General features: G+C 41.8%; 1 protein-coding gene across 1 annotated transcript in view; it reads right to left on the reverse strand.

Moving 5' to 3' along the window:
- Positions 1-3442: 3442 nt before the first annotated feature.
- The window catches only part of SNX16 (sorting nexin 16), a 696777-nt gene continuing 685398 nt past the window's right edge, over positions 3443-14821 (reverse strand). The window contains exon 8 of the mRNA XM_044089372.1: positions 3443-10924. Within this exon, the coding sequence (XP_043945307.1) occupies positions 10786-10924 (139 nt within the window). The 3' untranslated portion in view covers positions 3443-10785. The remainder of the gene's footprint in view (positions 10925-14821) is intronic.

Consider the following 14821-nt stretch of genomic DNA (forward strand, 5'->3'; position numbering starts at 1 on the left):
ACTGGAGTGGTTTATATCATCACAGATGTCATCCCTGGGTTGATTGTTATTTGGTAGGCTCACAACTTGAGCTCCTTTTATACAGCACTTAACAGGGGGAGAACTTTCTCCAAACAATGACAGTGTGGTTCCCATGGGTTTTCTAAGGTACCACAGAAATCTTCTTCTGTGCAGCACAGTTAAGGGATTAAGATGTAAACAGACATGCAACCCAGGGTCTTTAAAAACATTCTTGTGGTCATGTGTGCCATTATAGATATGGACAAAAGTGGTGCATAAAGGCCACCTTCTCCTGTATTAGGGTTGATCTACATGTTCTGGTGCTCTGCACTCCTTCCAAGAATGCCTTCTTGTAGCCTGGCATTACTACTGAGTAGCACACTGCAAGTAGTTGTGAATTTGCCTGCATCAGGCAGGCATCCAAATATGGGTACAAATAAATCAGCTTAGTTCTGAGGTAAGCAAATATTGGAAGTATTTGGTGAACACCCTTGGCCTCGCTGAAAACCCAAAGGGCAAGGAAATAAGCTGGCAACGCTTTGTTGTGGCAACAAACATACTGATCTGCCAATGTTCCCCATGAATGGTCATTAAAGGTTGGCATCCTTCACATTCACTATCACCATATAGGCCATATGAAGATGCCAGGGAAGGAAAAAATGCAGAGATAAGATCTTTAACATTTTTTTTTACTCTCAAAATGCTTACAGATTTAGTTTGGAGACAGAACTGGCCTCTATAACTCCTCCATTTCTGGGACCAAGAATTTGTCCTTTGCACTTAAAGAGGGAATACTCTTTATGGCTTCAGGCTATAGCAGTGGCTTCAGAACAAATACGGCTAATTTATCTTGGTCTGGTGAGATTGGTAAATACTTCTACAGAAAGCAGAGGATATGAAATGTATTTGTACCCAAGGCAATAATGGCCTTTACCCAAATGTCTGCAGTCAGGATGAACTAACTGTCTTTGAAATGGGAACACCTGCCTCCCTGGATATAAGGGCATGCCACAGTGAAGGTAAAATACCATCAAAATTGAGTAGTCCTTTCATAACAGTGTGAGGAAAATCATTTTTCTACCCTGCATCAGCCTTTGCTAGGTCTCCTCTACTTTTTGAAACATGTCATCCTGTGGTTGAATTGCTCAGCACTGTACAGTCTACAGTAAAACAGCCTCTGCTTAGCATGGCAGTTTCTATTTGCGGATTGCACTTCACTCAAGTTTAAGTTTGTTGGGAAGAAGCCTCAAACAAGAACTCTTTGAAGAGGAAATTAATAGTTGCCTTCTGACATCATCAAACTACATACAATGGTGGTTTCACACTCCTGTCAGAAGAAGCGGCAGCATCAAATCATCATCTAATGGCATGCTTTTCCACACTCATGTTTTTTTGAGGCAGCTGGCTCAGCTTTCACTTAAGTAGTTCACCTGGCAAGTCTTTTAATGTAGCCTCCATTTGCAAAAGGTTATCTTCTGGCACTGCAACACGTTCGGCAGATAATAACCCCTGCACCCAGGAATGAAAATGCGTGCATTTTTGTCCAAAATGATGCAGGACTCTTTCTATCATTAGGGAAAACACTGATAACTTTTTGTTAACTTTACACCCTCTTGTTGCATAAACTGATGTAGCAACTGGATCTTCTACCAAAATCTTGTATAAATTTGAACCATTCTTGGACCCTTTAGAAATGTCTTGAGGGCTAGTAGCTTAGAATCTGGTTCAAGGGATACATCCTCAAATGTGTCTGGAGGACCTAAAGTATGTTTATGGGCCTGGGCTCATCCATCCCTAGGAGCTTCAGTTATCTTGTAAGATTTCTGAGAGCTCTTTCATGAAATTTTTATGTCTCCTGCAAGAGATTCTTCCAAAGAGAACCTGCAGACATAGCCTCCTCCATATCAGCATGATAAGCCCACGGCACAAATGCATCTGCCCCCAAAAATTAGGTCCTCCTCTTCATTTAAATCCAAATCAGATGCCTCCTGTTGGGGAAAGGTTTCAAATTTTCTAGTCTGGTGGAGCCATTCCAAAAGCAGAAGGCTCTGCTGTGGGGAAAGGTGGAACATTAACCCCCTCCCACATCACCACATAATTTTAAGTGGAAAGTTTACAATCAAAATAAGCAGAAATCAGGTCATTATTCCCTGAGGGAAGCATCTGCCCCTGTCATATTAAATTCACAGGAGTCTAACTGCTGTTGAACAGCAATATCAAACAAAACTGAAGGGGATATGGCCCTGGGATTTTTAAAGTGTATATATATATATATATATATATATATATATATATATATATATATATATGTATATATCAGAGCACTGAAAGCAAAACTAAAAAAATGCTCCCACAACAGCTCTAGTAGTTAGAGGTCTTCTGTAACAGACTTTGCACAGCAATTGTATAGTAGTATGAACAAGTTTCCATGAGCTGCTCTGATATTTTACCATACTTATCAGGCAATATAAAAACTTTAGACTCTGTATACAATTATACAAATCATGTACAACTATGGGATCTGGTCTCTTACACTACTATACAAATAAGGAAATATACCTACATCTTTAAAGAGTAGCAGACCATTAACAATAAAGAAGAGTGACTTCACAAACACTTGCAGAACAGGCAGCATAAGGCTTCTTAGCAGGCGGGTTAAGAGTCACCCATATTTTAAAACAAAAAGACAATGCCGGCAACAGACCTGACAAAAGCACAAGTGGGGAAGAAAGAAGTTAGTACAGGTACCTATCTACTATATATATGTCTGTGCAGCCTTGATGTTGACAGTTAAGGCTTCCAAGGCTTGAACTATATACTCAAAAAGTGTATAAAGGATAACTTATACCCACTTAACCACTGAAGGTTAACTGCACGATTTACAAAATGAAATAACTGCCAATCACTTAGATTAATGGCTTACAGCAGTACAGCATTAAATCCCAGGAGTGGTAGCCATTCCTCAATATGAGAGGCTCAATAAAGTTAAGACAGATTTTTTTTTCTTGCACAAGTTCTGCTGTCACTCTTCATTACTGCTGGACCATGCCTGATGCACACACCATGTATCATACACATGCATCACAGTAGCAGTATTGTAGTGCCTACTTGGATAAAAAATATGCCATATTTATCCAATACATATCCCCCCCAAAAATAAATTGCTTTGATAAAATGATTACAATGAAGTACTTGCACAGCCAGGATGCATGTTCCCCATTAACTAGATCTGCAACCTGCATTTTTCATTAATACAATTTGTAAGTGGGTGGTTCTCCCCTCAACCCCGACCAAGACGGTTCTGAAAAATGGCAGGGTCGAGAGTGTACCTTTCCCACTTACAAATGCTATTAATAGAAATACAGTTTGCAGATATGGTTGAAGTGGTGTGAAAATCAAAAAAGTACAGCATTTCAGGAGTAGGTAAAGAAAACAATACCAAAAACATTAACTCTCTTTATGGCAGATAATGCAGCAACATTATTAATTTAAATAGGATAACAGCAGCAAGTCAGACAGTATAACAGCTTACCAAGTTGCGCTTTCATGTTACACTAGAAGCAAATAGAAGCAATATAGAAATATTGATTGTGAGGCAAGGGGAAACGTTTTTGGTTAGAGGCTTAGCTAGTATTTCAGTTTTACTAACAAAGAGTACTGCAGTGTCGAGGAGAAAGTACAGCTGTGCCACATTTTCCACAATTGTTGATGTTCAAGTAGGTCACTGTTGCAGTACTGATTCTTGGGTCTTTCTTGGGTCTTTCTGCCTTGTAGAAGTCAGCTGCCAGCCCGATTTCTGGAGTCTTTACATTATCCCTTGCTAACTGACATCTGGACATCAGGGTATAAGAAAGTCACCTGTCGCCATCATCATCAGGTCTTTCTAAGCTGTGTACAGGGAGTCTGCCGCCCAAGGACAGCACAACTTCCCCAGAAGTCTGGCTTGCATATGGTAGTAATACTCATGAAAGTGGGAAGAGGGTTGAAGACAGATCTATCTGTAGGTGTCTCCTTTCTCACTTGCACCCAGCAAATGGCAAAGGAAAGGGTCAGCAGATAGCGGAGATAGAGGGGTTGCTTCTCCTGCAACAATGATCTACTCAAACATCTATATTTATGCTAAGTATAACTAACTGTACTGTTTTTCGTAGTCACTGTAGCAGTACTGATTCTTGGAAAGACACCCAATACTAGTGGAAGGGTGGTAAGAGAATTTGTTGGCCTAGGAAATAATGTTTTGCAAGATGGCTGCAGCAAACCCTGCTCTATCTCTTGAGGTCATGCCTAAATTGCAGTGTTTTGTAAAGGAGTGTAAGGAGTTCCCGATACCAGCTTCTAGGATGCCCTATGAAGGAAATCCTTTTTGGAAGGCAGTGGTAGCTGCCCAGTACCTGGTGGAATGAGGTTTGACGTGACCAGGAACAGGTTTTCCATGGTAAGTGTAACAGTACCCAATGCAACTGGCTAAACACTTAGATATGGGTTGTTTGAAACTAGGTTTGCCCTCTTTACCCCTTTGAAAACAACCAGCTGCTGCTCTGCTCTATTTGGGTTTTTTGTTCTTTTTAATTAGAACCTGATTTGTCTGTGTACATCCAGGAAATGAAGGATTTGCTTCACTTTGTTCTGAGGGTTTGGAAAGAAATCTGGCATGTAAATAGCCTTGTTCAAAGAAAGTCCTGTTACCACCTTAGACATGAAAGATGTATTAATTCTAAGAGTTATTATCCTATTCTGGGAAATACTGTGAAAGACTATTTGCACTAAGGGCTTGAAGCTCAGATGGTTTCTGTGCCGAAGTGATGGCAATTAAAGTGGTCTTCCAAGTGAGCATCTTTAATGGGACAGATGCTGGTGGTACAAAGGGAGGCAGGGTGAGTTTTTCTAGCATGCAACTGAAATCCCAGGTAGGAAATGGGCTCCTTCTGGGTGGCCTGAAGTAAATGACCTATTTGAGAAAGAGCTTCATGTCAAGGTGAGAGTAAATGGGAGCGGAATGGGGTAGGCAAGATGACATGGCAGAAGCATGCATCTTAATGCTACAGCAAGAAAGGCCCTGGCTGAACAGATCTGAAAGGTATTGCAGGACTGAACCTGTGTCTGCCTGAGGAGGGATGGTGGCCTTGCTATGGCAACAGATGGAGAACCTCTTCTATTTTGCCAAGTATGACTTTCTGGTGGTGGGTTTCCCTCCTTCCTTAAGAATGGTTAGTACAGCAGAGGTAAGCAGACATTTTTGGTTTTAAAACCCATTTCACCTGGGTGTCAGTTTGAGTGTGGTTAGGCGAGGATAGAATACTGAACTCTTTCATCTGGCTGAGGAGGTCCATCTCCTGTGAGAGAGGGTGGAATGTCATTTGCTGAGGGTCAAAAGGAGTTAAAAATGGAGTTGTCTTGGCCAGTATGAATCAATGAGATGCATGCTTTGTCTGTCTGCCCTGACCTGACCTTTATCAGTACCCTGGGGTAAGGGTGGAAAGACATACAGAAACACGTTGGTCCATTTGAAAGAGAATGAGCCTATTTTCTATATCCCTGGCCTGTTGGATTCTGGAGCAGAAACCATGAAGTTGTCTGTTTTGGTGGGAAGCAAAAAAAAGATCTATCGAGGGAATTTCTCATTGTAAAGTTAAGAAAAGGAAAGTCTCCATCTTCAGCATCCATTCACTGGCGCCCAGAAGATCCCGTTTAAGGAGTCTGCCCTGGAAGGTAGGATGCTATAAGAGTCAGTTTCAGGTCTTGTACAAGACTGCACAAGGTTAAGAAAAAGTTCCCCCTTGTTTATGTACCATGTGGCTGTGATGTTGTCTGTCACAAAACTGTAAAGTTCTTGGTGTTAGGCTCTCTTGGAAGGCTTTCATTGCTTAAGTATACAGCTATCACCTCTTTCGTTGATATGTAGCTTCCTGTGATCTAAAGTCCAGCTGTCCTGCACCTTCATGGCCCCCAGGTGACTTCCCCCATCCCCCAACTATGTCTGATAAGTCTGTAGTAACGATTCTGTAAAATGGTGTACTTCCATCATAGCAGCTTCCTTTTTAGGCATGGAAGTAGAGGCAGGAGCGTTTCCAGGAGCTTAGAAATCAGTTCCCATGATTTTAGGAACCACTGTAGCTTTCTCATGTGTAGCTTTCAAGGGAAATCATGAGTATGCAAGAAGCCATGTATCTCAACATCCTGAGACACTCGCTTAGATCTGTTGCTTTGGCAGCAAGCTGATCATATAGCTTTGTCAGGAATGTTTCCCCCCCCTGTGGAAGGAAGGCTTTTTGCTGCACAGAACCTATGAGGGCTCTGACAAAGAGAATCATTGTTTGCAGAAGAGACTGAGACATGTGGAGGTTTAGGATGAGACCTACCTTCTGGAAGCAGTCCAGTGTGAACTGTAAAGGCGTTGACTGTCTGTTCTGTGAATTTTTCCTGGATGAGAGTCAACCAGGTAAAGGTAAATGTGAATCCCTAGGGTTAAGCAATGGGCTATCAGTGGAGTTAAGCACTTGGGGGAAACTCTTGCAGCAGTAGACCAAATGGTAAAGCACAGAACTGGGAGTGCAAACCTGCTGGTATGTAGTACAGATACTTTCAGTGGTAGCGTGCAATAGGGACATGAAAGGAAGTGCTTCCCTAGACCTAAAGGACACTGTATACATTCTGGAAGATTACTGGGAGTAACTTTTATAAGGGTAGCATTTAGAATTTTGGAACATAAAGGAATCTGTTTAGTCTTGACAGGTTCAAGATAGGCCTCCAGATGCCTTGTTATCTTGGGACTAGAAAAAACTTGAATAAAAACCTTCTCCTTCACGACTTGGAGCAAGTCTAAAAGGATAGGTGGCAAGAGACTCCTGCTCTTTTGGTGGCTTTTGTATGCCTTGGAAGGGGGAATTTATCTGTACTGAATGCAGCAGCTCCTTTCTATGAATTAAAGGACCCCACTGGTCCTTCATAATGATTTTTCTTTCCTGTAGGAAGGAGAAGCTTCCTGACAGAGGGTAAGGGGTTGGTAGGGAAGAGGAGTCGGGGGCTGAGGTTAGTTACAGGTGGTCTTTGTGCTGGGTGTGTTGTTTTCAGCTCCTGTTCTCTTTGTTCCGGTTGCATCTTCTGGAATGTCTGGCTTTCCTAGCACCAAGAGGCTTCCCTTTGTCCTGCCCTGGGGGGGGGGGGGGCACGGTTTGCAAGGATAGTTCCTATTATTCCTAGGCATAGGTGACAAGTAAAACTCTTTCATTGTTTTAATTTGTTTTCCTTTTTTGTCCAACTCTTCAAACAGCTTTTCAGCTGGGGGTCCCAACAGGAACATCTTGTCTACAGGAGCATCCAGTAGCTCTGCCTTGACTTGGTCTGAGAGAGGAAGAGACCAGAGTAATGCATGTCTGCCAATGACAGACAGTGGCATCTGCTCTACACAATGTATCTAGTGCATCATACCCACATTTTAAGGAATGTCTGGAAACTTCTAAACCTGTTCTAGCTATCTACTGAATTTCCTTAGACAAGACTCGTGTCTCTGCCTTAGAATCCCTAAAGGAGCAAATTATACCAAGTATATCAGCATGTGGAATTCATAATTAAGTGCCTTCATGGAAAGGGCAGCAGAGGTATTTTCATTCTTGCCAAACCTGTCTAAAATTGTCATTAGGCAGGGGATGTCTAGTTTTACCTTTTGGTACCCCTTTGGTGGATTTGGTACAAAGTACTGAAGGATCTGCTTTAAGGATTTTGTAAATGTGCTTAAGTGAGCCAAGCACTCTCTAAAACTGGTCAGGCTTTATGGGAGGAGGTGTTAGGGAATTTGGGTGCAAAGAGATGTCTTCAAAAACGTCATCAAGTGCCACATACAATGTGGGGACAGCTAGGGGTCTAGGTGAAGGTAAACTCAGCAATTCACTATAGTGAGGCTGTGCTTGAGTGAACTATTTGCTTTCCCAAGGCCTCCTTCATTTTTTGAAGGGTATTCATGCAAGAGAGGTCTGATGAGAGTGTATCATCTGATTCCGGACAAGGTTGGGTTGGAAGGTGCTCAGACTATGTTCGTCCTCAGAGTCTGAGGATTGTGAATCTTCTTGAAAGGCAACCGTCTTAGGCCGCTTGGATGGTGAGGCTTCAGGGATAGCGGTCTGGGTGTAGCTAGGTACTCTAGTATTTCATGAAGGCCATGAACGTCTGAGTGATTTTCAAGAGGTTTTGGGCTTCAGTTTGAGCTGAAGTGACAGAGGGCTGAGGAGACAGAAGAGGAAGGCTGACTTTCTCAGTTTAGGCATGCACTTTTTCAAAGAACCCAGAAGAAGTGGTCTGTTGACCTTGATGTTAGTCTAGGTTTCAAAGGCTGAAAAGCCATATCCTTCAGAACCTGTGATATGAACATCAGAAGCTGTGGCCTGCAGACAGACCTCAGACCCAGCAGACACTGATGTCATCGAAGAAGTGAGTGGTAGGCCTGGAACCATGGCAGCCTCCTGAGGAGATGTGCCACAGAGTTCAGGCATAGAACACTGCAGACCAGGGGGCAATGAAGGTGCCTCACCTGAATAGACTTGGTAGTATGGACCAAAACATTAGCCACATCTTCACTGTGTTGCTTTGAATTTTTTTTTGTCTTTGCAGTTTTTTTGGGGGATAATACTAGCAGAAGCTGGAAGTTGCAAAGATAATGGAGGGAACTGAAACTGGGGAATCCATCTGAGCACCTAGGACTTCGTCTCTGCGTTTTAGCTCTTCACATGTTATTTAACATAATCAGGACAATCAGAGAAGTCTTGTTAAGGTCTCATACAGAACAGACACAGTGAGTGCAAATCTTTACTCAGGATTTGCTTCCCATACTTCAAACAATTGTTAACCACCTTAAAACATTAGAATAGGAAAATCCCCAATAGTGTACTTATCTGACTGGAGGACAGAAGAAACTCTGGAAAAAACAAACCAACTGACGGTCTACAAGAAAACAGCATACACGGTGAAGAGCACTGGACTGCATGGCTAGAAAGAACTGAAGATGGCACTGACGAGTAACGTTCTTATGCCCCAGTGACTAGACATTAGTCGTTTATGTCCATCGGGCCAGATGTGGGCTTCTGCATAGCAAAGAGACCGAAGAATCAGCATTGCAACACTGACTATGAAGAGCATTTACAGGTACTATAGCTACCTGCAACAGAACGTTTTGGGCATTTTTTAACCTTCTTGGTTACTCATGCACTGGACTGCTAGCAGATCAAGGACAACATTAATTACAGCAGTCCTGAATTACTACTGTGAGCAATCATATACCATCTTGTAAAGTATGGATGTATTCTTGTAAGTGTGCATGCAATGTGGGGGCCAAAACCCAGTAAAACTCTTTGTTCAAGTCTACAAACAGTTTGTCCTACAAATCCCAAAAAATAGCAGGTTATTAAAACTTAAGTATTTGTAAATTTTACAGAGATGACCAAACACAATAATTATTACCATATTTTAAAGAGTAACTGTTTTACAACAAATATGCAAGAGCTTTTATGTTAAGGGAACACAACCTACTGTGGTAATCTTGTTACCCCACAACTCCCACATCAACTGTCACTATGCAAAACTCACCAGGAAGTCCCACACCTACCTTATTCAGTAGTAAATCAGACAGTCCAATGTTTAGTGGGAAAATCACTGCAGAATACGTTTTTGGTTTCTGTAGCTATTTTATTAATTTTTCACCCACGATGAAGGGGATATACATATTTCTGCTGCATTTAAACGTTATTATGAGCCAATTTAGCAACAATGGGTACAATAAGTAGAACTGCCGAAAGGACCATCACCTCTAAATCCCCTTAGAAGGCATCTGGGTTTGGATTAACAAAGCAAGGCAAAGTTAAGGATGCAAACTCTGATCCATAATTAGCAATACAGAATAATGGTCAGACAAGGAAGGAGCTTACAAAAGCATAAATCCTAATGGGAGGGGTGACGGTGGCTAGTTGAATCTATACTGCTGATATTCATGGCACTTCAAAAGCTGGGCCTGGTTAGACTGACAAAATGACAATTGTCTAAGCTATAGGGCATTCTGTTGAACAAACATGGACAAAAATGTAGCTGCAAGTCTAATGCTTGGAATAAATATTAATTGGTCTACAATAGTCCGTGAAGAATAACATGATTACCCAGAATCTGAAGTAGACAATTCATGTCAAAATCATGTTTTCTATTACTTAAATGTTATCAAAGTCTGACCCTGTGGAGCTGCATGTCTAAATGACTCATTTACAAATCATTTTAAAGTTTAGTACTAGTATCTGCAGCAACCTAATTTGAAAGTGTAAAGCTGTGTCTGTACAAGCAATACACTACTAAAGAGTGATGAGATGGATTATGCAACAGCTCAGTAAAAGCAGCATTTCAAGTTATACAAATGCACTCCCCACTTTTGCTAGTCTCCATAAATTCCACTTCTGAAGCAACAAACTGTAAATTATTCCACTTGCCCATATACTTAAATTATGTACTTAAGACAGAATAACTTTGCAAGTATCTAGGTTAACTTAAGTATGATTAGTTCAGTTGATGATGATGTAGCTGACACACAATGTCTTTGATGCCATCATGTACTTAAACCAGTTTTTGATATATCCATGATAGCAACTTATTTCTCAATACAGAAAGGATGACGGATAAAGTATGAAGCAAACATCCAGTGTTGACTTTCCATTCTTTTGAAGAATTTAAGGTCACATTCCGAGTGCTTCACCTGACACAAGCTACAGGAGCAAAAAATTTTACCCGTTCAGTTCTTGGCACCATTGGAAGAAGTTACACTTGGCCAGTTAGTGTTCCTACTTCCTCAGAAGCAGCAGCTTGAGCTACTTCAATTTCTTGAATTGTAGTTTTAGATGAAGGCCCACACCAGCATGCCATCGGTTTTGTTGTGTCAGAATTTGATGACGAGTTACTGCCAAATGAAAAAATAAACCAACAGTTTCAACTACTGTTACAAAGCACAATGTTTTTCCTGTATGGAATTAAAAACAGCAACAAAAAACAGTGTTTCAAATCATGGTCAGTCTCTCTGTTCACACTGTACTATACGCAGCATTCTACTGTACATTTCCTAAGGCCTCTTTACTCAAGTAATATATTACTCTCAGTGACTGCTATTCATCTATGTTTATGAAATGTGAAGCTCACTGGAGCTCAGTTCACTGATTTTAAACATGTCTTGGACCTACCTCACAATTACTTTCACCAACACTCCACATATTCTGCATTTAGCAACAGTTCCTAGATTTGATTTAAGGGCCATCTTTCCTACAGGGCTGTGTAATCAGGGTTAATTGTTGTGGTTCTAATTCAGACACCTAGACAATTTTCAGAATCCTACTGTTGTCACTTTTTACAATTTATTTTGGTTTCCTTATCTTCAGTACCATTATACACAGATGGTCTGCTCATTCTGCAAGATGGTGCTTCTTCAGACACTATACTAAAGACCATTCAAGAAATCTTCATTGAACTCAGACCTTTATTAGTAACAAGTTTATAGTCAGCATCCTTAAAATCCAGCTCATATCACCTAGTTTCCTTAAGAATAAATTCTGCCCTACTCTCATGTTTTACCCACAACAGCAACCTTTCTGCAACATTTCTACTTCACAGAATTTTACATGACAAACTGCTATCCACCAGCAAGTTTGTTGGTTACCTTTGTGACAGGTCCAGACCACGCTTCAGCCACAGTTCCCACTGTGTTACTTCAGTAACTGACGTCTTGAACACGCCTTTGGACTTGATGCCCCAAACCTCATTTAAAACACCTAGATGCATTCTTTTTAAAGCTACTGCTCATCAAAGTAAACTTGAGGTTGACAAAGGAAAATATGAGCTCTGATTAACAAAAAAATGACACAGACTAACATTTTTTAATTTATTAAATATAAAGGACTAAGATGCTCAAATACAGTTTTAGATAATGTATGCAAATAATACATTTACTCTTCTTCTACTTTTGTTCTAAAGTCACTGCCAGTGGCGCAACACACAGCAGACTCGCCTTTAATACAAGGAGATGTGGGTTCTTTTCCCACACCAGGTAGATAAGACTGCGGAAACCAGATTGCAGTATTGCGAGGGGGGGGGCTACATAATGGAGTATTGTCCACCGAATGAGACTTTAAAGCAAAGTCCCATCTGCTTTACTTGGTGGTAATAGTAACTGTACTTGTTAACCAGACAGGCCCACTGGACATAGTCGCTTTTCAGGGGTGACCCAGGAGCAATGGCTGGTTGAGTGACTTGCTCAAGGTCACATGGTTGGTAAATGAGGGCTGAAGGAATCAAACTCTGTACCACAGGAATTAAAGCTCACAGCCTTAACCTCTGCACCAACAGCCAACAATTGCTAGTTCAGGCGGATATAAAAGGTCCCAAGACACCCATCAAAAACAGTAAGGAAGTTCCTTGATGCCCTGGCAGTATAAATACTACTTTGGATCTTCCCTGAAAAAAAGAGACCACTAGTCTAGTATTCTTCCTCACCACTGGGTCCTTGCATCCGATATTGGTTCCAAACTGGCCGTTCCAAAAGACAAATGCTAATAATCTTGAGCTCCTCCCAGTCCCATAATGCACTGCATCTCCTCTAACTCCTCAGATTGAGTTTACTGCCTCAGTAAAAGGCGAAAGAAAGGTATGGCGATAACAAATATGAGCAATAACAATAATACCCTTAACTGGAGTTCAAGACAGAGAGACTCTTCTAGATACCTCCAGACTTCCTGGATGTGAGAAGGTTGGGTGGGATGTGAGGAAGAATGAAATATGATAACACAGATACCAAGTTATGATAAATAAATAACTCCTAAATCTGTTACCCATTTCATTCTTCCTCATCAGTGGGTCAGAGTCCCCCAGTTACATAATTTCCCTGGGTGGTACCTATGGAAGGATATGTCGGACCACCACGGAGCCGAAGGATGCTCTATTTCTGGAAACTATACTCAATTTATAATGCGAAACAAAGGTACATGACTTGGATTAGATTGCCGCAGCAAAGATGTCATCAACAGAGGTTCTAGCCGCAAAGGTCGAAGAAGTAGAATCTGAACTAGTAAACTGGGCCTTCAGTGGATGGGGCAACTGCAGTCCTTTCAAGGAGTAAATGGTGGAAATGCAATTAGTGATCCACTTCGCTAGAGATACTTTGAACACTGCTTGGCCTAAATGACTGGGAAAAAAGGAGATGAATAGCTATTCAGATTTTATGTCTCCTTGTCCTGTGCAGGCAGAACCATAACGGTCTATGAACGTCAAGGAGGTGAAGCATATATTCTCCCTTGTTGGAATAATTAGGAAAGAAAACGGGAAGGTGAATGGACTGGTTTATATTCGCCTCCATGGCCACTTTGGGCATAAAAGAAGGATTCATCCTCAGAGATGCTCTGTCTTAATGTACGTCACTTTTATGGCCGATGCGCGGCTGTTCTATGTGCAATGTCGCATATACCTTGCAGAGCTCAAGTCCTTGGTATACTGGCCAGATGTTCAGGTCACCTAGGCAGGGATCTCCCTCATGTTATGAATATTCCAACATGGGACTAGGACATCTTGTAGGATCAGATTGAAATCCCAAGGAGGAGAAGGATCTTTAACAGGTGGCCTAAGAAGAAATATATGGCCTTGCATAACCTAGATGCTGAGATGGAAGCTAGTGAACGTGAATTATCCAGGACATGAAAGTTAGCAATGACTGCCAACTCTAATTTAATCGTAGAAAAAGTGGATCTCTTCTGAAAAAGGGAACTTAGGAAAAGTAGAACAGCTGAAATGGGAGATGAGAAAGGGTCAATGTTCTGATTTCGTGCCCACACTGAAAATCTTTTCCATTTACTATAGTAAACCTTTTAGTAGAAGGTTTTTGAGAAGCAAGAATGATGTCCTGGACAGGGGAGGCTACCCTGGACTTTCTGAAAATCACTAGAAGTGTACAAACCAAGCAATTAGTCTCCGTGATCTTAGATTGGAGGGGGCTGGTGTTTGGACAGGTGAGAGATGAGATCAGGTCTGGGATCCAGTATCCATGGTGGATATCTGGTGTGAAACCTCAGGAAGGGGAACCATACCGGACGAGGCCAGAAGTGGGATATAAGGACTGGAGTGCTCTTGAACCTGGTGGCTTTCTGTAGAACGTTCAGTATGAATGGAATTGGAGGATAGGCATACAGGAGACCCGGAGGCCCAATCCTGTGTTAGAACATCCCTGGGTGGTTCCCCAGCTGGGGTGATCAGAGCAAAGTACTTGCTGCATTTGGTGTTCAAGGGGGAGGCAAAAAGGTCACAGCAAGGTTAGCCCCACTGGCGAAACATCTGTTTTACTATTGACTGATTCAGGGAACACTTGTGTGGACTCTGAACGGATCGGCTGAGTCTGCTGGCAAGAACATTGGTGTCCCCGGGAATGTGCATTGCAATCAGAAAGCAGTTCAAGGAGATTGCCAATTCCCACACACTCATGGCCTCTCTGCATAACGGATAAGGGCGAGTTCCCCCTGCTTGCTGATATACCAGACTACTGAAATGTCTATATGAACTGTTATCGTTCCCAGAAGTAGGCAGTCTTGAAAGGCTTGCAACATCAGAAGGACTACTCTCATCGTCAGAAGGCTGATGTGCAATTTGGTCTCCAAGATGGACCACATGTCTTGGACCAATCTTCCCTAGAAATGCCCCTTCCACCCCAATAAGGAAGCATTCATGGTCACTGTGACCAATGGTGGTGGGAGGGAAAAGGGTCTGCCTAGATGGAGATCATCTGATAACATCCACCATTGAACATGCCATCTGCAGATTGAAG

The sequence above is a fragment of the Protopterus annectens genome, chromosome 12.part0 (assembly GCF_019279795.1).
Source record: "Protopterus annectens isolate FY-2018-M chromosome 12.part0, PAN1.0, whole genome shotgun sequence".
NCBI classification, from domain to species: domain Eukaryota; kingdom Metazoa; phylum Chordata; order Ceratodontiformes; family Protopteridae; genus Protopterus; species Protopterus annectens.